Source organism: Bactrocera tryoni, chromosome 4 (genome assembly GCF_016617805.1).
Source record: "Bactrocera tryoni isolate S06 chromosome 4, CSIRO_BtryS06_freeze2, whole genome shotgun sequence".
Classification (NCBI taxonomy): domain Eukaryota; kingdom Metazoa; phylum Arthropoda; class Insecta; order Diptera; family Tephritidae; genus Bactrocera; species Bactrocera tryoni.
In genome coordinates this window covers 26,162,274-26,185,012 of record NC_052502.1, presented here as the reverse complement: position 1 = coordinate 26,185,012, position 22,739 = coordinate 26,162,274, and the positions used below count along the sequence as shown (strand labels likewise).

The window sequence follows — 22,739 nt, the reverse complement described above, 5'->3', positions numbered from 1 at the left end:
AGCTGAAATTGCTATGCCGTTCGAAAGCGTTTAGCTCACATTGTTGCTATTTTTATGACTATTAGTGTGCTTTTTATTGTTTTTGTGCTAAAATTATCAGCAATTTTTATTTCAACTTTGCCAATTGCGGCGAAGGACTGCGTTGATCATTTGCTTGTACATATATATGCATGTGTGTTCGGCACTTGGCTGCCACTCGGTCGCCAGTGTCAGTTGTCGCAGCAGTTGAAAGCCAAAGGAAAAGTTCGCCGCTCAAAGCAAGTGGAAACTCGTACACTTTCCAGAAACATCATAGTATAAAAATAACTTAAAAAGGAAATGAAAATGCAGCAAAAGAAAAAAGTCCGCAAATTTTTGTGCCAACTTTTGACCGCATTTTGACGCGTTTCCCTCATTGCTGCTGTTGCATGAAAAATTTATTACACGTTAATTACTTTTAATTTTCGGCTTTTGGCACACACACACGCATACATATAAGCGCACTTTCGCTAAAATACCGTTGTAAATACATTGGTGGGCTTGGTTTTGTTGGTAAAACGTGCGACAAAGTGCAAAGCCGGTGGCGCACATACTCGCGCTCTGGCTTAAGTTGCAAGCGTAGCGCCATTAATCACACTTATATACATATTGACACGTACATTCACGCATATAAACACATTAAGCGCATTTTTTGCACTTTTTCCATTACCCCACTGGTCATGCCTAGGGCTTTCTTTCTTGCCTCACCTTTACTGCCACTTTCTCGGCACTTTTGTGAAGCAAAGAGCTTTTTAATGGCATCGCACATACTACATACATATATTTGAACCTACACAGACACATGGAGAGTGCACGTTAAACTATAAAGCGTCGCAAGTCAAAATAAATTTGATTTGAGGTCGGTCAGACAACAAAAAATAGCCCACAGGGAGTTTCAAAAGCGATATCTGTTGAAATACTTCTTATGGGTTTTGTTTTTCTTTTCGCGAAGGAAAGGTTCAATATTTATAGAGAAGAAGGGTGTACTAAATTTTTGATGAAGTTTGTCACATCCAGAGAAATACATTGATGGACTCAAAATCAAAGTGCATAAACGCGCAAGGAGACGAATCGAGTCGGTTTGGCCTGGTTCGTCTGTTCAACTGAATATATGCGAACAAGTCTCATGTTTTTTGAGATATTTATCTGAAATTTCGCACAAATCTCTTTTTCTCCAAAGAGCTGCTCATTTGTTAAAACAGCTAATATCGGGCCACTATAACATATAGCTGCCATACAAACTGAACGAACGGAATCAAGTGCTTGTATGGAAAAGTTTTGTACGCGTGGATTATTCTTCTTCTTCTGAATTGGCGTAGACACCGCTTACGTGATTATAGCCGAGTTAACAACAGCGCGCCAGTCGTTTCTTCTTTTCGGTACGTGGCGCCAATTGGATATTCCAAGCGTAGCCAGGTCCTTCTCCACCTGGTCCTTCCAACGGAGTGGAGGTCTTCCTCTATTTTGTACGCGTGGATTATTCTTCTTCTTCTTAATTGGCGTAGACACCGCTTACGCGATTATAGCCGAGTTAACAACAGCGCGCCAGTCGTTTCTTCTTTTCGGTACGTGACGCCAATTGGATATTCCAAGCGTAGCCAGGTCCTTCTCCACCTGGTCCTTCCAACGGAGTGGAGGTCTTCCTCTTCCTCTGCTTCCCCCGGCGGGTACAGCATCGAATACTTTCAGAGCTGGAGTGTTTTCGTCCATTCGGACAACTTGACCTAGCCAGAGTAGCCGCTGTCTTTTAATTCGCTGATATTCGCCGTGGCCAACGCGCAAAGGACCATAAATCTTTCGCAGAACTTTTCTCTCGAAAACTCGCAACGTCGACTCATTAGTTGTTGACATTGGCCAAGCCTCTGCACCATATAGCAGGACGGGAATTATGAGTGTCTTAGAGAGTTTGGTTTTTGTTTGTCGAGAGAGGACTTTGCTTCTCAATTGCCTACTCAGTCCGAAGTATCACCTGTTGGCAAGAGTTATCCTGCGTTGGATTTCTAGGCTGACATTGTTGGTGGTATTTACGCTGGTTCCAAGATAGACAAAATTATCTACAACTTCAAAGTTATGACTGTCAACAGTGACGTGAGTGCCAAGTCACCCTGTTAGTATTACCGGGTAACACACGATGCTAGGTTCGAGCGAAACAAATTTCGCTGATTATATAGTATGAAGTATTACAAGTTCTGCTGGGCAGCACACAAAACTAAGATAAATTATACCATACAAGAAATGTGAGTTCTTTTCGAAGCTAAGGGAAACTGGATACTCAAAAACTCGTATCTTGTTTCCACATTTCACCCTATTTGTACCAAAAACTCATATTATCAACACTCGGACCTAAAAATATCTGTGCATAATATATTATTTGCATACTTCTGATTCCTATACAGAAATTATGGTTTCGTGGATAAGCTTTTCGGTATGAGGTACCGAAACTAGGGACTTCTAAATCACTTTTTATAACAAAACCAATAGCAACCGGATAAAACCGTAAGATCGGCAAGAAAATCGGTATATGTATATATTGGAAGTGTTGCAGAACTAAGGCTCAGAAAGCTTAAAGTTTTAGTATTTTTTTCTTTCTTGTGATCGCCGCTTCCCGCTAGCAAAACCTAAAACACATTTGTCGTTTATTTTTGCTTTTGAGTTGTGTCATTTTCAAAGTTAACTAGTAAGGAGCATGTACTTACACATTTTCACTCGTAAATTATGCCAACACAAGCCGGATAGGTAATTTCTTGTGGGAATTACCTTTTAGCTTGACTCATGGAATGTCGCGAACTTTCGTTTTTTCTGAACGAAAAGGTAAGTCGCGTTTGCAGAGCAAATATGAGAAAGAAAATTACAAACAAACATTTTGCCACCGCAACAAATCAGTAAGAAAGAGTATTGTTACAGAGATGGGGTCGCGACATTAATTAACCCAGTCAGCGGGTAAATGTGTCGAGGTGAAGATAGGCCCAAATGCACATAGATATGATATGTATTATAGAGTGTTATGTAAGGTATATTTAATATTGTGAAAGTAAATAAACGGCTAAACACACATCACACATCATCATTCAGAATGGGTTATTTAAGGATCCAAAATTTTCGACAGCTACAAAAAATCAAAAATTTTTCCTGATGAAAATTTTTAGACACAAAATATCTTGAGGAATTTATTTATTCCGAGTTTGAAGATTTGATTAGATAACATTGCAGTAAGCTCAGTGGAGATTAGCAAATATTGGCTGGAGGCAAAGATAATAAAAAATATGACAAAGCGCCCTTTTACTTCATAAATTGACATAGGAGAAAGATATAAGCTTCCTAATGTTGTATTTGCTGTATGTATGTACATGTATTAAACATATAAAAGTCAATTCGGCACCAGATCAGTAACTATTGCGTCTATCCAGTTTTTATAATAAGCCAACTTAGTAAAACCTCCCTTTGAAATAGAGCCGCAACCTTTTGTAATATAACTGGCAATACCAATAAGAACGTTTTTATAAACGGCCGGTCCACCATCGTCGCCATCACAAAAACCTCTTCCTTGAGGACTAAGCAGGCACAGTATGCTAGGGTTCAGCGTGCCGTCAGCTTTAGCGCATTCTTCGTCTTTGAGAGTTGTCAGCACTCGAGTATACAATAATTTATTAGAGAGGAGACCACCTTCGTATATGCGACCCCAACCGGAAATAATAACCGATTCTCCTGCAGGCACGGCCCAAGTTGTAATCGCTACTGGTTTTATGACATCGGAGTAGTTGTATGGTGTTTTCAGTTCCAACAAAGCAATATCATTATCAAAACCATACAGAGGGTGTATGATAACAGTGGAAACTGCACGGCGCTCGCCGCCATCGGTGCGACTCACAGTGCCGGCTTGTACACTTAGGATATCGTCATCAATGCTGTAAAAAAAATGTGCATTCTAATTATTGCATCTGCTTTTGTTTAAAATTGGTCGAATCTTACTTGTAGACACAATGTGCTGCGGTGACCACAAATTTTTGTGTTATCAACGCGCCACCACAAATATGTTGGTTATTGACACGCACGGATACCTGATATGGGAATTGTCCTGAGGCAGCAACTAGACCGTTGACTATACGAGGACTCGGCCTGAGTTCTGCGGAGACATTCTCATTTTGCGTGGCTTCAACCACCAAACAACAAGCGACAAGGAGCTTTATAAAGAAGCTTTGGTAATCCATACTGAGAAAAGTAAACTGAATCGTTCAATGCTTCAACACGTTTTATATAGAACCACGATTTCCAGACACATGTCAAGTAACGTGCTTAGAAAAGCTCATTAAAAAGTGATTAGAATATTGCTTGGAAAATCTAGCAATTAATGGCTTTGATGCTCTCGCAACATGTTGGACAGAGTATAATAGTTTTGTTCACCTAATATATGCAGAGCTATATATATCAAACCGATCGGCATGAAGAGACGAGATGAGAGTCGGCACCTATTTTTGTTCCGTTCCGTTGATATGTCCTACGTCTTTAGCTATTTACTACGAATTCTGATAGAACCCAGTATTCTGTTGCATCCGAACTGAGATCTACCTTACTGTTTTATCTTTGAGACTACTTTGTTTTGAAAATGTGTTAAAGTTTTATATATTTTTTTCATGTGATGCGATAGGAGATTTCAAGTGACAAAAAGCGCTTAAGTTACTCTTTAATTTCCACCCACACCTTGAGGTATAAGGAGAGATTCAAGTACGAGAGGTTGTTCGGTGTTGGCAAATAAGTATCAGAATTATGTTTAACCATTTAGGAATAAGTTAAGGCGTTAATGAGTAATAAAGTCCGCTGCCCTTACCGTAAGGAGGATACCGTAAGGAGCGATTCCAAGAAAGCAACATAATATAAAGGTTAAAATTTTGGGGAACTTATGGGGCATAACCCCCCATTTATGTTGCACTTTTTGCGTTTTTTCCAATCCTCAATGCATTTAAAAATAAATTTTTTGTGGAGTTTTTCTCCTCAATCATAACATAGCGTCGTCCATTTATCTGCCTCTTCAGTTCTGGGAACAAAAAACAAATCACAGGGGGCAAGGTCTAGGGAACACGGTGGCTGTGGCAACATTAACGTGTTGTTTTTGTACAAATATTCTCGCACAACGAACCATGAGAGGAACGTTACCATGGTGCAAAACCATTTTTTGCTCTTCCACAAACCAGGGCATTTATGGCGAATTGATTCGCACAAATTGCTCATAACTTGCAGATAATATTCTTCAATGGTTGGACGACCCTATGGAAAGAACTCATGATACACGACGCCCTGTTTTTTAACGTTCTCGTTTATATATTCATCGGAACTCCCATATGTCACTGTCAATATTCGGAATGTGTCCGCGCATTTAATATTGCCTTTCTTACAAATTTTATACAGATTCTTTAAACAATTTTTTGGAACAGGCAAAAATTGAAGTATAACTAAGGGATATGAATATAAATCGAATTCACATAGCACGCGACAACTTAAAATTCGCAATATTTTTTGTAGAGACCTCGTACAGAGATCCTTCTGCACTTTATTGTACGTGGACTGTTGCGCCAGGCAGACACAGTTATAGATAAAAGAGAAGAGCTTGGAGAAATTAATTTCTAATAGTAACTTTAATGAGCGAAGTTGAGTTCATTCGGCAACAACGATGTATCCAACACAAACAACTTTACCTAAACTAGTATAGAATATTTATTTGTGGAAAACTTTTTCATAAGATCTTCTATTTCAAAGGACTATGGAACTTGTGTCGCTGAATTTGGTTTGTCGCTAAATTTTGTCCTAAATATTATGATTTTTTAGTAGAGAAAAAAATAAGGGTTATATTGAGTTTACAAGAGAGAGTTTCAGCACTAATACCATAGTCTAAAATGTTTATACAAAACTTGCTTGTTACATATTTGGTTTTTGTAAATAACCTTAGGACAAAATTCGTCTAAAAATAAAATCGTTTATTTCGCACCAACATAAAATTCGGCAACACAGATTTCGTAAAAGTATTTTGTGCTAGTAAATAAGCTAATTTCAAAAATGGAGTAGGACAGAGTTCACTTTTAAGCTAAAACTGTGGCCTATTTCGCTAAGCTAAGTTAAGCGCCAGCTTAAGTTTAAGCTTAGATCAATAAACCTTACTGAAGAAAAATAAACATTTATCGCTTTCGAAATTTCATTTAATATTTGCTGTATGTAAAACATTTAGAAGTTATTTCGGCACCTAACCATGAATTATTGCTTGTATCCAATTTTTATAATAAGATACATTAGTAAAACCTCCTTTTGCAATAGAGCCGCAACCCTTTATAATATAACTGGCAATGCCAATTAGTATGTTTTTATAAACGGCAGGACCACCATCGTCGCCCTCACAAAAACCTCTTGATTGCGGACTATTAAGGCACAGAATGCTAGGGTTTAGTGTACCGTCAGCTTTAGCACATTCTTCATTGTTCAGAGTTGTCAATGATCTAGTATACAACAATTGATCAGCGAGTGGACCACCTTCGTATATGCGACCCCAACCGGAAATAACAACCGATTCTCCTGCAGGTACATCATAAGAAGCAATTCCTATTGGTTTTATAACATCGGAGTAGAAGAATGGTGTTTTCAGCTCCAACAAAGCAATATCATTATCGAAACCATATTGGGGGTGTATGATAACAGTGGAAACTGCGCGGAAGTCGCCGCTGTTGGTGCGACCCACTGTGCCGGCTTGTACGCCTAGGACATCGTCATCAATGCTGCAAAAAATATTTATGTGTTTGCTTATGATTGCTCACTCGACTTTTAAAATGCAAGTCTTACTTGTAGACACAATGTGCTGCGGTTAGCACAAAGTTTTGAGCCACCAATGCGCCTCCACAAATATGTTGATCATTGATACGCACGGATACCTGATATGGGAATTGTCCTACGGCGGCTTTCTGACCGTTGACTATACGAGGACTCGGTCTGAGTTCTGCAGAGACATCTTCATTTTGCGTGGCCTTTGCCACCAAACAAAAGGCTATAAAGAACTTTACAAAGGAGCTTCGATAAACCATGCTGAGCTAAGTAAATTGAAATGCTCATTGATTGAGCATGGCTTATATAGAGAAACAATTGCAAAACGTGTTTAGAATTCGGTGAAACGTGCCGAGATAGGGTCATTAAAAAGTGATTAGAACTGCAAATCTAGCAGTTAATGGTTTCGAACTCCGTTGCACAAAGTATAGTAACTTTTTTAATTTAACTAAGACAACGAAAGTTATTCAACACTAGATGTGGTGTTAAATGTATATAAGAAAAAAAAAAAGCAATTCCCCTGTGCCTTTAATTATTAAGAATTTTAAGAGAACCAATACACAACTGCACATGAATTTGGATCTATCTTAGTTCTTTATCTTTGAGACAACTTTATTATTTTGCTACTTATAAAACCTGGAGGACTAAAACAAGCAACAAAGTTGACGATAATGGTTAGAGTTACTTCAATTTTGAAAAAGTTTTCGCAAAAATTTCTGTTTAGGGTTTTATATATATACTCGTTATTTCTATTTTTAGCAGCAAGCATTTTAGGTCAGTTTCTATTGGTACAGTCGATGTTGCTCGAATTCAACATTCTTCAAGTCTGATTATAAACTGTAGTCAAATCTTGAAACCAGGAATATTGCTTTCAACCCAATGCTGGGTGCTTTTGACTTATATGGCGTAGCAGAGTCTTTTTGGAAGATGCACTGATCGCCATCGAAGAGGGAATTGGAATTGCTTTACCATGCATTCTGGTACACTTGGTTCTAGCTTTATCCGCTTATTCACAAAGCTCACGAGGTGTAATGACTTTACAGGAGACTCGCCAAAAACACAACGTGGACACTTTTTAGAGCTCTTGTAATTAAAATTTCTGCCTCTTTGGAAGTTTTTACGGAAATCTTGCTGTTTCTCTTACAAAAACATTTAACATTTGTTATAAATGATATTTTCAGAGCCGTTTACAGTTGAGCTCAATTTGCTTCAAGCACGTTGTCAAAAGACGGTAGGTTTTCATGTGTGGACGATGTAGAATAAGTATTGACAGTGATCTGTCCATTTCCATTTCGTTTATGTAATAAAAATGTCTTGTTTTCTAAAGAGATTTCTGTGAATGCGTTCTCGAATTGTTATTAACAATGCATTATTTCGAACTATGCAAAGACGACCACATTTAATTTTTTCTTCACTGTATGTATTGTAGATTTTGTAACAGAATTTATGGAAAGACTGTACGGTATAAGGTCAGTGACGGATTCAGAAGGGGGTGGGGAAATAGGGAACAAAATTCAACCGCTCAACCGTCAAAGCTCTGACAAGAATAAGTAACTGGCAAAGTAAGGAAACAGCGGAAAAAACTAAGATACTCATCGCAGCCGTGTGCAAATTTGAATTTATTTTGCCTATGTGATATTCTATCTCTAACTCATTTACTCAGTGTGATTTTTATACTCTCGCAACAATGTTTCTAAGGAGAGTATTATAGTTTTGTTCACATAACAGTTGTTTGTGGTTCAAGACTTTTCAGAACAACATTTTCGATACATTTGATTTAAAAAAATAAAAGAACGTGAAAGATACGAAGAAAGTCAAGATATGACCAAAGTAATCAGGGCGACGAGCTTTGAGCACAGAAACATGAAAACTTTCTGGGAATCACTGGCATTGAAGACCGCTTTCTAGAAAACTAAGGAGGGATTAGAAATTACTTTCTAAAAAGTCTAAAAAAGTGAACAACGTTTGCTTGATAGACTACGGTTAAATGCCTTTTGAATTAATAGGAAATGCGTGAAGCTCAAGCATGAACTTGATCACTGTTGCCATTGGGTTTAAAGAAGAAAAGCCTAAGACATTAGACTACTGCTTTATATCATGATAAATATTACTTAGTTCACTGTTTTCTTCATGCGCATTTCTCACGCTTTTCCCGACGAACATCCATCAGAAGATTGGGAAATTCGAAGATGGGCAAAATCGTGATTGAAGTTGCAGTTACGCCCAGAAATGGCTCGAAGGAAACCGAAAACTTAGCCCAAGTTTTGTTTGTGAAATTTTCTGCTTTGAAACAAGACCTGACTAGAGTATTATACAGTGCAAAAAGTATGTACCGCACGTCTACGATTTATAATCAGGGTGTTGTGGAATCTGATAGTTGTCGGAATCAGAATTGAAACCGATCAAAAACTAGTAGTAGGTGTCATGAATTCAGATATTCGTGGTTTGATATTCGGAAACAGAATTTGTATCGGTTTTGGGTACTACGGGAAACCTATTTTATCAGTTTGCTATCGAAACAAAACTGACAAGATAGTCGCTGACAGATTTCAAGATGATTTTATCTTTATTTCTATAGCGAAAACATAAGAATAAAACACGAAATTTCTAAATTATTGAGCCTTTGGAAAAAAAATTTGGATATTTAAAGATTTTAGATATGCAAAACGTAATAAACGTAATTTAACACCCAAGAGCGTTTCATTCGATAAATGTTATCTAAAAAAATCTTTCTTTAAATTCAGAACTCATTAAAAACTGAATTGTTTTCAATTTAGTAGGATTTGTTTTGATTTTTTGTATAAAGACTACTATATTTAATATAATAATCTTCATGTTTCAAGTAAATGCTTACTAAACAATTACTCAGTCCACTTTCACGGGTTGAAATGAGTCCCATTAGAAAAAGTAGGCAGACCTTTGGCTTCGCTTGGAATATCCAATTGGCGCCACGTAGCGAAAAGAAGAAACGACTGGCGCGCTGTTCTTAACTCGGCTATAATCGCGTAAGCGGTGTCTACGCAAATTAAGAAGAAGAAGAATTAAATGAACCCTGCTAAAAAAGAAAAAAAATAAGCTCCTTCTGAAATTTCATTTTATATTTGCGGTTTGTAAATGACAAAATATCAATCATCTAAACTATAAGCAGCTATTATTGCTTGTATCCAAATTCTATAGTAAGACGCTTTAGTAAAGCCACCTTTCGTAGTCGTGCCACAAGCATTTGCCTTATAACTGGCAATACCTACTAGAATGTTTCTATAAACAACTGGACCACCATCGTCGCCATCACAAAAGCCTTTTCCTTGAGGACTGAGGAGGCATAATTCGGAAGGATTAGACGTCCCGTCAGCTGTAGCACAGTCTTCATTCTTCAGAGTTGTCAGTGATCTGCTATACAATAATTTAGTAGATAGCGGACCACCTTCGTACACGCGACCCCAACCGGAAATGATTACTGATGTTCCAGCCGGTACATCTGAACTAGCAATTGCTATTCCTTTAATAACATCGGAGTAGTCGAATGGTGTTGCCAACTGCAGCAAAGCAATATCATTATCGAAACCATACCTAGGGTGTATGATAGCATTAGAAACAGCGCGGTACACCCCGCCATCGGTGCGACTCACAGTGCCGGCTTGTACACCTAGGAATTTTTCATCAACACTGGAAAAAATATATGTGGGTTTTTGTTATCCTTCCTATATTGTTTAATAAAGTTCAAGTCATACTTGTCAACACAATGTGCCGCCGTAAGCACAAATGTTGGAGTAAGCAACGCGCCACCACAAACATGTTGCTTATTTACACGCACGGATACCTGATATGGGAATTGTCCTGTGGCAGCTGTTAGGCCGTTTAATATGCGGGGACTCGGTCTGATTTCCGCGGAGACATCTTCGTTTTGTGTGGCCTCTGCGACTAAGCAAAAGGCTATGAAGAGTTTTATACAGAAGCTTCGATAGTCCATACTAAGGAAAGTGAAACGCATCGCTCATAATTAAGCGCGGCTTATATAGAGCCCCGATTTCAAGACACGTGGCGTGTTTGGTGAAAAATGCCGTGAAAGGGTCATTAAAAAGTGATTAGAATATTGTTAAACAAATTAAGAAATTATTGATTTTTTACTCTCACAATATATTGCTACAGTGAATTACAGTTTAGTTCACCTAATCATTGTTGGCAGTAGCAGCTAAAACTAGTTGCGTTAGATATGGAATGTATATAATGCTGATCGGTATGTTGAGACTTAGGAGTACATGTGGGGTTTTATTTACTTGGAGGTATAAAACTCCTTATGTTTCTCTAAAATCAATGTGAGGCTGCGAGCAAGGAGTGGTACCTAAGGCTTATTCTATAGAGAAAGTTGTTGTATAAGCCATGCATTGAAGAGAAAATTAGGAAAGCTTTGGTTGTCTCTTATAACTGTGGAAATGCTTTTGGAAATTGGTATAACATCTCATTAAGTGCTGTGTTTTGGTTCCCTGAAACCCTAACTACGACAATATTGTTTTATAAACTTGTAGTCTAAGGGCATGTGTTTTGTTGCGAAGGACTCTAATAGAGTCAGGAAATCTGTGTATATGAAAAGTCCGAAACTTGGTCAATTAAACTAATGCATCAGGGAGCCTGCTTTGCGCACATATCTATGAGGCTGATATGACTTAGGCAAAGTGCCAGGAGAAGAGGCAATTCAGCGCTCTGTCTGAGTGTCCGACATCTACATCAATAGCATTAAAAATTGGTATTCAACTTCTTGAGGATGGCTTACAGCGGCATCACAGGGAACTACAAAGTCTTTGGGATTGCTAAAGAGGGCGGCCTTGTGCACATTTATCTTTACTCTCTAGTTCTCTTGCATTTTAGTGCTGAATATGATTATGTGCCTGCGAGATATGTCTGGTTTTTGAACTATTTTCTCTTAGCAAAGCTCATGTCAGCTCATATGTAGGCGTTCGGTTTGGACACTGTCCAATAGTATGCTGATATATAAATCTTTCCGAACGTTAATTGCGAAAATGTAATGAGATGGGGTTATAATACTTAAGCAATTTTCCCTCTACTTCACATCTTTAGCCGGGTTCACATTGAAACAAAAACTTGTTAGACATACTTTCGGCTAACTAAATGAATTAGACTTAAAGCCTTTCGCCAATTTATGAGGATCTTTTGATTTAAATCTAAGAGTTTTGGATATTAAAAAAGACTAGCTTTCGCCGCTGTTCAAGTATATTGCCTTTGATGCGAGGTTCAGTCCTTCTAAGCTATCCTTATCTTGAAGGCAATTATAAACCCGTCTCATGATCTCTTATTAATTGCGAAGAACTCTATACTTATAGTAAAAGATAGAGCAGTTTAGAAAAATTAAATATGTGATGCCAAGGAAAGATGGATTGATTGCTTTGGCATAACTAAATATTCTTTCTAGATTTTTCGAGAGATACGTCAGCAAGTGCTGATCTATTTGGGTCTGCTAAATAGGATTCTAGTAACTTCAAAGGAAGCCATGGGTTATTTTTGAAAATCCTTCTCATATAATCTTTCTTTCAAAAGAATAAGAGCTTTTTATCGCATAGTGCTATTAGAAGGTGATTATTCAAAGAAAAGGCTTTATAGTCAGATATATCAGATTTTTCTCGAACATCTCTCTTAATCATTTTCCTGATGGGTCAAATGTAGATTAGACTGAATACCGTTAGAATAAGCGACGCTCAGCACCAAATAAGTCTTAAGTTAATTAGATTAAACCTCGTTGAATATAAGAAAAATAAACTTTTTGCGCTTTGAAAATATATATTTAATTTTTGCTTTTTGGAAATGCATAAAACATACTATACAGCGCTTAGCCATAAATAACGCCTTGTATCCAATACTTATAGTAAGACGCTTTAGTAAAACCACCGTACGAAATAGTGCCACAAGCTTTTGCATTATAACTGGCAATACCAATTAGAACGTTTCTATAAACAACTGGACCACCATCGTCGCCACCACAAAAACCATTACCCTGAGGAGTAGTAAGGCATAGTATGGCGGGGTTAGCTAAACCATCAGCTCCAACGCAGTAATCATTACTCTCAGTTGTCAGTGCTCTGCTATACAATAATTTAGTAGATAGCGGACTACCTTCAGATATGCGACCCCAACCGGAAATGATAACCGATTCTCCTGGCGGTGCATCCCAATCAGCAACTCTTATTGGTTGTATATAATAGGACAAGTCGAATGGTGTTTCCAGCTGCAGCAAAGCTATATCGTTATCGAAATCATACTGAGGATATACAATAACATGACAAACTGGACGGGACTGCCCGCCAGCAGTGCGGCTCAGGGTGCCAGCTTGTACACTTAAGAAGGTCTGACTAATGCTGAAAGAAATATATATGTTTTTTTGTTATCCTTTCTATACTGTTGAATGAAGCTCAAGTCGTACTTGTAGACACAATGTGCTGCGGTAAGCACAAAGTTTGGAGACACCAATACGCCACCACAAATATGCTCCCAATTAAGACGCACGGATACCTGATATGGGAATTGTCCTGGGGCAGCAACTTGACCGTTTAATATGCGAAGACTCGGTTTGTGTTCCGCGGAGCCATCGTCATTTTGCGTGGTCTTTGCCACCAAACAAAAGACTATAAAAAACTTTGCAAAGAAGCTACGATAATCCATACTGAGAAGAGTGTAATGAATCGGTTACTGATTAAGCGCGGCTTATATAGTCCTAAAATTTTAAGACACGTTTCAAGTTCAGTAAAACGTGCCGAGAAAAGGCCATTAAAAAGTGATTAGAATAGAGTTGAAATCTAAAAATTAATGATTTTTCTACTCTGGGAAAACGTGGGATAGAATACTGTAGTTTTTTTGCCATAACGGTTGTTTTTAGCGTCTCAAAAAACAAATGTTATGCCAAAACAAAAAAATTTTAAATTCAACTCTATTCTAATCACTTTTTAATGACCTTTTCTCGGACCGTTTCACTGTTTGAGCTAGATACAAGTAGATTAATACTTAAAAATCAACCTGACCTGGAAGGAGAACTTTGGAATATATAGTATACTTGACACGAGAAATATTTTGCAGATATCAAAATGAAATGGAGTGCAATTTTCGGTTCTTATAAGAAGACATTATGTGCTAAACAATAATTTCCGTAAAAAGTTTGCAACTATTGTATCTCGTTTGTATATCAAATATTAATCAGTAGAAAAAGTCTTTTCGTATTTTGTCAATAGATGTCCTTGCAGTCGTATACCTCCAGTGCTACCAATCACATTGTGTCATACCATATAGTGTTGGAAAGGTGAGATTTTAAGCTTCATTTAACAAAAAATAAAAATCGGGGAAGTTGAAAAAGATTTGCAACTTTTCAAAAATGAATGAAAATAATGAAGAAACTTGCTATACTATATTTCGAAATTATTGTATAATTATTGATATTGAAGAATGCCACGCAAGCCAATAATAAAATTTGTGAAGTTTACTAAGACGATGCTGTGTCAGTTCGTGTAGCACAATAATGGTTCGCTTGCTTCCGTTCTGGAAATTTCGATGTGAAAGATGCACCTCGCTCTGGTCGACCTATCGTTGGAAAAGTTGATGAAATTATGGAAAAGATTGACCAGGACCGAAACATAAGCAACCATGACATCGCTAAGGAACTATACATTCATCATAAAATGGTTTTGAACCATTTGAAAAAAGCTGGCTACAAAAAGAAGCTCCATGTTTGGATACGACATGAATTGTCTGTGAAAAATTTAGTGGACCGAATTATTATCTGCGATTCTTTGCTGAAACGAAATGAAATCGAACCATTTCTGAAGCGAATGGTAAGAGGAGACGAAAAGTGGATCAAATACGACAATAATGTGCGAAAAAGATCATGACCCAAGCGTGCTGAAGTTTAGCAAATGGTCGCAAAGCCAAGATTGACGCCTCGAAAAGTTGTTCTGAGTTTTTGGTGAGGTTGGAAAGGAGTAATCATCAGCCTAGTCGAACGATTGTTTCTATATTTTACTGTCAACAACTGATGAGATTGAAGCAAGCCAGCGAAAAAAAGGCCAAAACTGACCAACAGAAAGCGCTTCGTCTTCCATCAGGACAGCGCTAGACCACACATGACTCGAAAAAAAATGGGATAGCTTGGCTGGGAAGGACTTTTTTGACTACTCAATAGTAAATTCTTATGAACTGAGTTTGGTGAGAATAGATGCTTCCAATTGAAATTGTAGTGTACCATGTTAGTCAATCGAAATCCACATTATTGGACTGCTGATGGGTTAGGTAAATAGTTGGTGGTAGTTTATATAAATATCTAAGATAATATGTATTCGTAGTTGAACTAAGAGCAGTAAAAATGTTTTGAAAACATGAAGGTATCGCTGAAGAATAAGCGCTGAGATTTAAATATTCTCTGATAACTTCACCATTTAACTGAATTGAATGGGAGGGGTTATGATTTGATTAAACTATAGCCAATGCAGGCAGAATTCGACGACTCAAGGGCTCTTACTGACTTTTCGAGGTGTCACGACATTCTTTTCTATAAGTATTCCTTGTTTCAATAAGAAGCTTCTAGGGAAACACTAAACGGTTGCAGCGGCCTATTTTAACGAAATGTCCAGTTTACCGATATTGCAGTGAGCAGCGACTGGTTGAGTTAACAAGCAGTTTTAGGTTCGAGCCAAAGTATATCACAATTTTGACCAGGAAAAGCTGCTTGGTCTAAGAAATGAAAACCCGTTTTTTTTGAGAACTTTATTGAAGACGGAGTTGGCGTCTCCGCCTAAGCGGAGACAGAAGCATTTAAAGATCAAGAGAAAGCATGAAATATAGAGATGGTTTCAGAAAATCGACGTCGCCGAATCGGTCTTGAAGTATCAGAATGACCTTAAGATTTATGAAGTGTACATAATATTTTCAACTTCATATATAGACCAGTGCAGAAACCTTTGATAATGCCAAAAAGTGAAAAAACCATAATGGGCCGATTGGAAAAGGCAGATAACCGACATGAGATTGCTTACAAATTAACTTTCGACTTCTTCTATACTCATGAAGAATGCTTAATAATCCTAACAAAATTTCCTAAGCGAAACAATGCAACAGTTAGACTTATTTTCAAGAGAAACCCATTTTTATGCGGCTCGTAATGGTGTCGCTCTCACATTTACGGCCTCTTATTAAATTCAAAAAATTGCACAAGGTCACCGAAAATATAATCTGTTATTTCCTAGAAACCAAAATTTGACGACAACGAAGTGAGAATTTTGTATGGAAAAATAATGTCAATAATGATTTTAATGAGAGGAGTTTTTTCTTATTTTTTTCCAATAATGACGAGTAGTCTCATTTAGATATTTTTCTCCACTTCAGAGTATCCCTATTCAGTATAATACCACTACCTGCCTAGGTTCGTGAAAAAAGTCAGATACTATATATACAAAATCAATCACATTGTCTTGGTCGTTTGCTCCCTTCCACTTTTCGACCATTTCATATTAAGGACTAGAAATAAAAGTTGTAAGCAAAGGTGTTGATTATAGTTGAACTTTATTGTTTATAAACTTGTGATTGTTACAAACTGCTTTTAAAAAGAGTTTGCAACTAACCACTTACGATAATAGGATATCTTAGAGTAGCCGTCTGGTGAAGCAGAACCACAGCCATCGGAATAATAACTTGCGATGCCAATCAATACGCCTTTGTGTACGGCTGGACCACCATCATCACCATCACAGAAGCCATTATTTCTAACCTTGGAAAGACATTGTATGCCTTTATTGACGGGACCGGCTACACGAGCACACTGTTCATCACTTAAAACAGTCAAACTGCGACTATACTGTAATATTTCGGGGAGTGCACCGCCATCTCGCACGCGACCCCAACCAGTAATGGTCACCTCTTCGCCAGCCGGTGCTTCATTTACAGCCAGTGATATTGGTAGTATGACATCGGAGTAGTCGAGTTTAGTACTTAACGCCAGCACAGCAATGTCATTGTCGTAATTGTAGTCGGGATGCGGAATTATTTTCGATACTGCAACAACAGTACCGGTTGCGGTGAGATTTACCGTACCGGCTTGTACAGTAAGGAATTGTTCCGGAATACTGAAAAAAATATATAAGTATATATTTCATGTATGAGAGGACCTTTTCAGGGTTGAATGCATGTATTTTACCTGACTACACAGTGTGCTGCAGTTACAACAGAATTTTGAGAAATCAAAGCTCCACCGCAAATATGTTTTCCGCTTACACGTATGGATACCTGATAAGGAAATTGACCCGCAACAGCTTTAGTACCGCTAACGATACGTATACTTGGCACTTGGATGGACTCGGCCACCAAACAAACCAGTACAAACAACTTGATGTAGAAACTTGGAAACTCCATATTGACTATGATGTTTGATTGCCAGACCTTACGCTTTATATATGCTTACAAAGTATGGCAAAACGTCTCGAAAAAAGCTCATTAGGAAGTGATTAGCCGGTTCTTACACAGGTGTGGTCTGAGAGAAAGACTTATCAATGTCTACAAATGTCTAGGTAATTAGTCTGTTAGCTTATCGGGAAAGTAATGAGCTTCGATTTGCACATAATCACCATGGGGAAGTGATCGTATACAATGTATGGTAGACATTAGTTAAAAATGTACATGTATAGATAAGTCCCGCTGAGGCTGGTTGTGTTTAACTTTCAACATTAGCCAGAAACTACTTAAGCCCTTGATTTTGTCGTTCAGTTGCTTTGTTTATTGTCATCTTGAAATCTATATTATTTATGTTATATCACAGTCGGGAAAGACATGCAATCACTTTAAACGTTTACAGACAGATTTTTTAAGAGAAACGAAGGTAGACCATGAAATATGGTCGAATACGCTGGTAACGTTACCCATGTATACGAACAAGCATGCTCGCAGGGCAAACAAATCGACCAATCGTGCTCCGTACTAGATAACCTCCGAGATACAGGGCTCGCTAGAAAAAGGGGCCTTCCTGGATATCTAAGGTGCCTTTGACAACAGGTCTCACACGAGCGTAGATTAGATTAGATTGATAAATGAGGAATTGTGCCCTCTCCTAAATCACAAGGACTCGTTTAGCCCCAGCACATTGATGAAGTCCAATATTCTACCGGATGCCAGTGAGGCGAAGCGATCCCTATCCGGAAACATGAATCCAAGGGCTTTAATCCTGCGTCTACAGACTGCTGTGCAGTCGATTAGCAGGTGTTCCGGTGTTTCAGGCTCCCTGTCATAGAACCGGTAGTTAGCGCAAGAGGATAGTCCCATGTTATATAAATGCCTATTCAGCTTGCAGTGGCCAGTATAAAATACTACTGGCCTGACTTTATCGCTGGGGAGGTTAATTACAACTTTAAACCTGCTCATATTGTACCCCTCAATTAACAATTTGCTATGTCGCATACCATGCAGTCGTTACCAGTGCTTTTCTCTGCCCACTCCATCCTTGCGGAGTAGCTCCTTTAAGGTATGGGGACCCATAAAGGATTCGGGTCCTACCATATAGGTGGAGGCTGCGGAGTGGGCGTACTCATCAGCCAGACGAGCGTAGCGAGAGCACTGAAGAACAGAAGGTCTCTGCCTGGCCTCAGGAACCTAACACTAGGGGGCAGAGACTCGATAATAATTTGGTATTACGCTGGATTCCACTCTGCGGAAACAGCATGTGGAAGCTATAAAGGCACTTAATGTCTGCAATCAGCTTGCTGATAGATCTTGGTGTTGCAAGCCAAGGACTGTCAGATGGTTGTGCACCATAATCGTGCGACCGTTTATCACATATGGAGCAGTGGCTTGGGCTCCGAAAGTATCGCAGACTTCGGTAGGGCTTCAACTAGCGAAGCTGCAACGTCCCGCTTGCGTCTGTGTATTGGGTGCTATGCGCACATGTCCAACAGCGGCACTTGAAGTCCTGCTGGTAATCACCCTGCTACACTTAGTAACAGCCAAGCCGACAAACACACTCTGCTTCAAATGACAGCAGAAGGTAATCTCTTCCTAACGATCTAAGTGGAGAAATAACACTGGTTGCTAGCAGAGGCTTTGCTATTAGTCGGTGTGTAAAGTTAAACCTCCAACGCAACTATCGCAATGAACCTATAGTTAGTCTAAGCGATAGTCAAGCGACACTCAATACGAGATCAAATCGCTATAGGTACAGGTGTGTATAGAGCAAAGGAGCTGCTCCGCAATGAGGAAGCAGTGCGTAAAGAGAAGCCTTGGCAACAAATCCTACGCATGCACCATGCCAAGACGCTAATGGGCGGTTACAACCTTAAAAAGTTTAAATACGTAATCAACCTCCCAAGGGCCAAACTTAGGCTACTTGTCGCCTCCTACGCTGGCCATTGTAAGCCCAAAAAGCATGGTTCTGGCTTCTTGTGCGAATTGCCGGCTCTGTGACTTGGAGTTTGAAACTCTAGAACACTTGCTTTTAGACTGCATAGCATTCTGTAGGCGCAGGATAAAGGTCGTTGTTTCCAAATAGGGATCACATCATCTCAATAGCACCTAGCAGCATATTAGGGCACAATAGACCCTAGGTCGCGGTGCAATCTTCATTTACTTACTTAGCCTAATCTAATCTAATAACATACACCATTATGTCAACAACCCAACAATTTTACTCTAATTCCAACCAACCAATTGGAGAGGTGAAACCATCCGAGTCATGAAAGGTAAAACAGTTTTTTAGGCGGCGCATAGCAATATAGTCTCTTTAACTTTGGAAAGTGAGTCAGATAAATCAAATGTTCAAGAATGAGAACTAAAATCATGACTTATGCGGTGGAAAGTTCCTTTAGCTCATAAGTTGATACACAAGATTTTAATAGTAAGAAATTAAAGTGCCTCGAAAAGCAAGCTTGAATAATAAATTCATATTTAGGCAATAGAAAATAACTGCAAACTGCTTACATTCCAGATTTTTACCAAGAACATTATGCCTACCATTTTTCTGCGACTAGTAAGTGTATGTGGAGTTATAAGTTTTAAAACTAGAATCCCTTCGGAGTGCCTTAAGGCAAAAGTAAAAATTTGAACCGACTCCAACTTGTCGGAATGGATTTAATAACTATGAGCCTTATTTCAATATAGAGCTAACTAAAGTTATTAAAAGGATTTTAGCAACATACGGATCAAATTCTTCAACCAAATAATACGGAGAACTCGAATCTTTTGCTTTGAAATCCATTGTATCGATAAGAAGACTAAAATTAAGCTTAGCGTTCAAAGAGGTTCCGAGATCAGCAAAGTTTAAAACTTGCTCAAAAACTCAGTACTATTACATTAGACAAGAGCTATTTTTAAATTGATTAACGGTTAAACACAGAAACATTTTTGACAGTGAGGCAGGCATTGAAAAATAATTAAGGATGATGTTATAAAATGAGTTAAGAGCATAAATCGGAAGAAATATTATTTACAAAGAAATTTTAAAATTTTTACTTATCGGTATGTTAGAATTATACGTAAAAACAAATTTAGAAGAGGAAAGTGAATACAATAAACCTAGGTTCGATATTGTAAATTTCAAATAATCGCAACCAAAAGTCAAATGATTTACTTGATAGGATATTTAGGAAATTAAATTATTTCATAGATGATTATATAAAGATAATACATTTATTTGTTATTAATTAATTTCTATTGAGTCGCCGTGACAATCTACTTACTATCCAAGGCAGAAGAACACTCGAGTGCAAAGTGGAAGAAAGTTATTGGACCATACCACTTCGATCTTAAAATGTGTATTTAAGTTGTCTTCAACGGATTAAACACCAGTATCGAATTATTTCAAACAAACCTAAGAAAAATAAACTTGATTTCAGGACCGCCGATCTGGCTTTAAAACAACTTACAAGAGCACGATAAGAAGAGATAGATTTATGGCACATAGTCTGTGTTCGGTCCATCTGCAAAAAAATATCGGTAGTTCACCCTAAGTAAGGATCGATTTCATCGTATTAGCTTTTTCGGTTGATTACATCGACCGCGTACTAAAAACGAACAGATAAATTTTTTTCTTTAGATGGGTACAACTTTTTTTATGTTCTTGTGTAGTTTGAGCTCCTTATGTTAATTAATGTGTGTTAGACAGCTGTTTTTAACGACTCGAAACGCTTGTCAGGCAATTTTTACCATGAAAAAATTGAACAACAACTTTACCTTAAGGTTTGTGTTTCCAATAGCATTACGGTTTGCAAATACTGTCGAAGTATTTTGGAGAGTCTACTTTATCACGACCTGAAATGTTTGAGCGACACAAAGCATTCAGTGAAGGTCTTGAAGCCATTAAAAACTTGCCTCATACGAATTGTTGCTCCATCTCTGTAAAAACTACATTAGAGTCGAGCAAAAATCAAGATGATTCTACTGGTGTTCTTGAATTACCATCGGGTGGCTCACTATGAAATCGTGCCACAGCGTCAAAAAGGAGTCGGTGAAGCAAAAAGTTGACAGTAAGAAACTGATACAAAAACTGATAAAGATCCTTCCTAGGCTCATAGAAAAGACATATGCAGATCCTTCATAAATTTTTCAACAACGTGTGAAGGATAAGAAATAAAAGTTGTATGCAAAAGTATTGTTTACACTTGAGCTTTATTGTTTATAAAGTTATAATTGTTTCAAACTGGTACCGTAGGTGTAGTATTTTCATCTAACCACTCACGGTAATAGGATATCTTGGTGTAGCCGTCTGGTGAAGCAGAGCCACAACCGTCGGAATAATAACTTGCGATGCCAATCAATACGCCTTTGTGAACAGCTGGACCACCATCATCACCATCACAGAAGCCATTACTTTTCTCTTTGGAAAGACATTGTATACCCGGATTAAGGGGACCGGCAATGCGAGCACATTGTTTATCACTTAAAACAGTCAAACTGCGACTATACCGTAATAGAAGGGAAGGTGTACCACCATTAGTTGTGCGACCCCAACCAGAAATGGTTACCTCTTCGCCAGCAGGTGCTTCCAGATTAGCCAAAGGTATTGGCCGTACGACATCGGAGTAGTTGAGAGGAGTACTTAACTCCAGCACAGCAATGTCATTATCGTAATAGTAGTCGGGATGTGGAGTTATTTTCGATACTTCAGAAACGATACCGGTATCGCTGATATTTATCGTACCGGCTTGTACAGAAAGGAATGATGACGGAATACTGAAAGAATAGTATATATATGATATGACCCTTTAGGGGTTAAATGTATGTATTTTACCTGACTACACAGTGTGCTGCCGTTACAACGAAACCTTGGGCAACCAAAGCTCCACCGCAAATATGTTTACCGTTCACACGTACGGATACCTGATAAGGAAATTGCCCCACTGCGGCTTGAGTACCGCTAACGATACGTGGACTTGGTACTTGTATGGACTCAGCCACCAAACAAACCAGTACAAACAACTTGATGTAGAAACTTTGGAATTCCATATTGACTTTGATATTCAACTGGTAGAACATAGGCTTTATATATGCTTACAAAGTATGGCAAAACGTCTCGAAAAAAGCTCATTAAGAAGTGATTAGTCGATTCTTACACAGGTGTGGTTTGAAACAAATTGTTATTAATGTCTACAAATGACTAAGTAATTAGTCTGTTAGCTTATCGGGAAAGTAATGAGCCTCAAGTTGCAGTGTGATGTGCGAGTAGACAAGTGACGGAGTCATTAGAATCACTATGGGGAAGTGATCTTATACAATATATGGTGTATGTACAAAGTAACAGTAGATAATAGTATGGAATTATACTTCAGTTCGTCTGAGGCAAGTAGTAAGATCCATATGATATTTCAGTCAAGAAAGACAAGCAAAAAACTTCTATACGTTTTCGTACTGACATTGGAAAGAAAGGGGAAGAGAAAGAACCAAGAGTGTAC

At 38.2% G+C, this 22,739-nt stretch overlaps 5 protein-coding genes across 11 annotated transcripts in view; all 5 read right to left on the bottom strand.

Annotated features, from left to right (window-relative positions):
• The window catches only part of LOC120776057 (potassium voltage-gated channel protein Shaker), a 444,773-nt gene that overhangs the window by 163,165 nt on the left and 258,869 nt on the right, over positions 1–22,739 (bottom strand). The window lies entirely within an intron of this gene.
• On the bottom strand, positions 3,173–4,226 carry LOC120776061 (serine protease SP24D-like). Its single transcript, XM_040106527.1, has 2 exons — positions 3,988–4,226; positions 3,173–3,923 (listed from the first exon to the last, which is right to left on the bottom strand). Exons 1-2 carry the CDS (start codon positions 4,224–4,226, stop codon positions 3,386–3,388), a joined length of 777 nt encoding a protein of 258 aa, XP_039962461.1. The 3' UTR covers positions 3,173–3,385.
• LOC120776062 (serine protease SP24D-like) lies at positions 6,185–7,079 on the bottom strand. The gene is made up of 2 exons (XM_040106528.1): positions 6,841–7,079; positions 6,185–6,776 (listed from the first exon to the last, which is right to left on the bottom strand). Exons 1-2 carry the CDS (start codon positions 7,077–7,079, stop codon positions 6,251–6,253), a joined length of 765 nt encoding a protein of 254 aa, XP_039962462.1. The 3' UTR covers positions 6,185–6,250.
• On the bottom strand, positions 12,593–13,491 carry LOC120776063 (serine protease SP24D-like). Its single transcript, XM_040106529.1, has 2 exons — positions 13,253–13,491; positions 12,593–13,187 (listed from the first exon to the last, which is right to left on the bottom strand). Exons 1-2 carry the CDS (start codon positions 13,489–13,491, stop codon positions 12,662–12,664), a joined length of 765 nt encoding a protein of 254 aa, XP_039962463.1. The 3' UTR covers positions 12,593–12,661.
• Positions 21,438–22,293, bottom strand: LOC120776064 (serine protease SP24D-like). The gene is made up of 2 exons (XM_040106530.1): positions 22,079–22,293; positions 21,438–22,020 (listed from the first exon to the last, which is right to left on the bottom strand). The coding sequence occupies exons 1-2, from the start codon at positions 22,291–22,293 to the stop codon at positions 21,483–21,485; spliced, it is 753 nt and encodes a 250-aa protein (XP_039962464.1). The 3' UTR covers positions 21,438–21,482.

Excerpts from the sequence above, each read along its gene's own strand:
- LOC120776061 (XM_040106527.1), bottom strand. The coding sequence starts at position 4,226 with ATGGATTACCAAAGCTTCTTTATAAAGCTCCTTGTCGCTTGTTGTTTG. Across the intron at positions 3,924-3,987 it reads GCAGCACATTGTGTCTACAA|CATTGATGACGATATCCTAA; the intron begins GTAAGATTCGAC and ends TTTTTTTTACAG.
- LOC120776064 (XM_040106530.1), bottom strand. The coding sequence starts at position 22,293 with ATGGAATTCCAAAGTTTCTACATCAAGTTGTTTGTACTGGTTTGTTTG. Across the intron at positions 22,021-22,078 it reads GCAGCACACTGTGTAGTCAG|TATTCCGTCATCATTCCTTT; the intron begins GTAAAATACATA and ends CTATTCTTTCAG.
- LOC120776063 (XM_040106529.1), bottom strand. The coding sequence starts at position 13,491 with ATGGATTATCGTAGCTTCTTTGCAAAGTTTTTTATAGTCTTTTGTTTG. Across the intron at positions 13,188-13,252 it reads GCAGCACATTGTGTCTACAA|CATTAGTCAGACCTTCTTAA; the intron begins GTACGACTTGAG and ends TATTTCTTTCAG.
- LOC120776062 (XM_040106528.1), bottom strand. The coding sequence starts at position 7,079 with ATGGTTTATCGAAGCTCCTTTGTAAAGTTCTTTATAGCCTTTTGTTTG. Across the intron at positions 6,777-6,840 it reads GCAGCACATTGTGTCTACAA|CATTGATGACGATGTCCTAG; the intron begins GTAAGACTTGCA and ends TATTTTTTGCAG.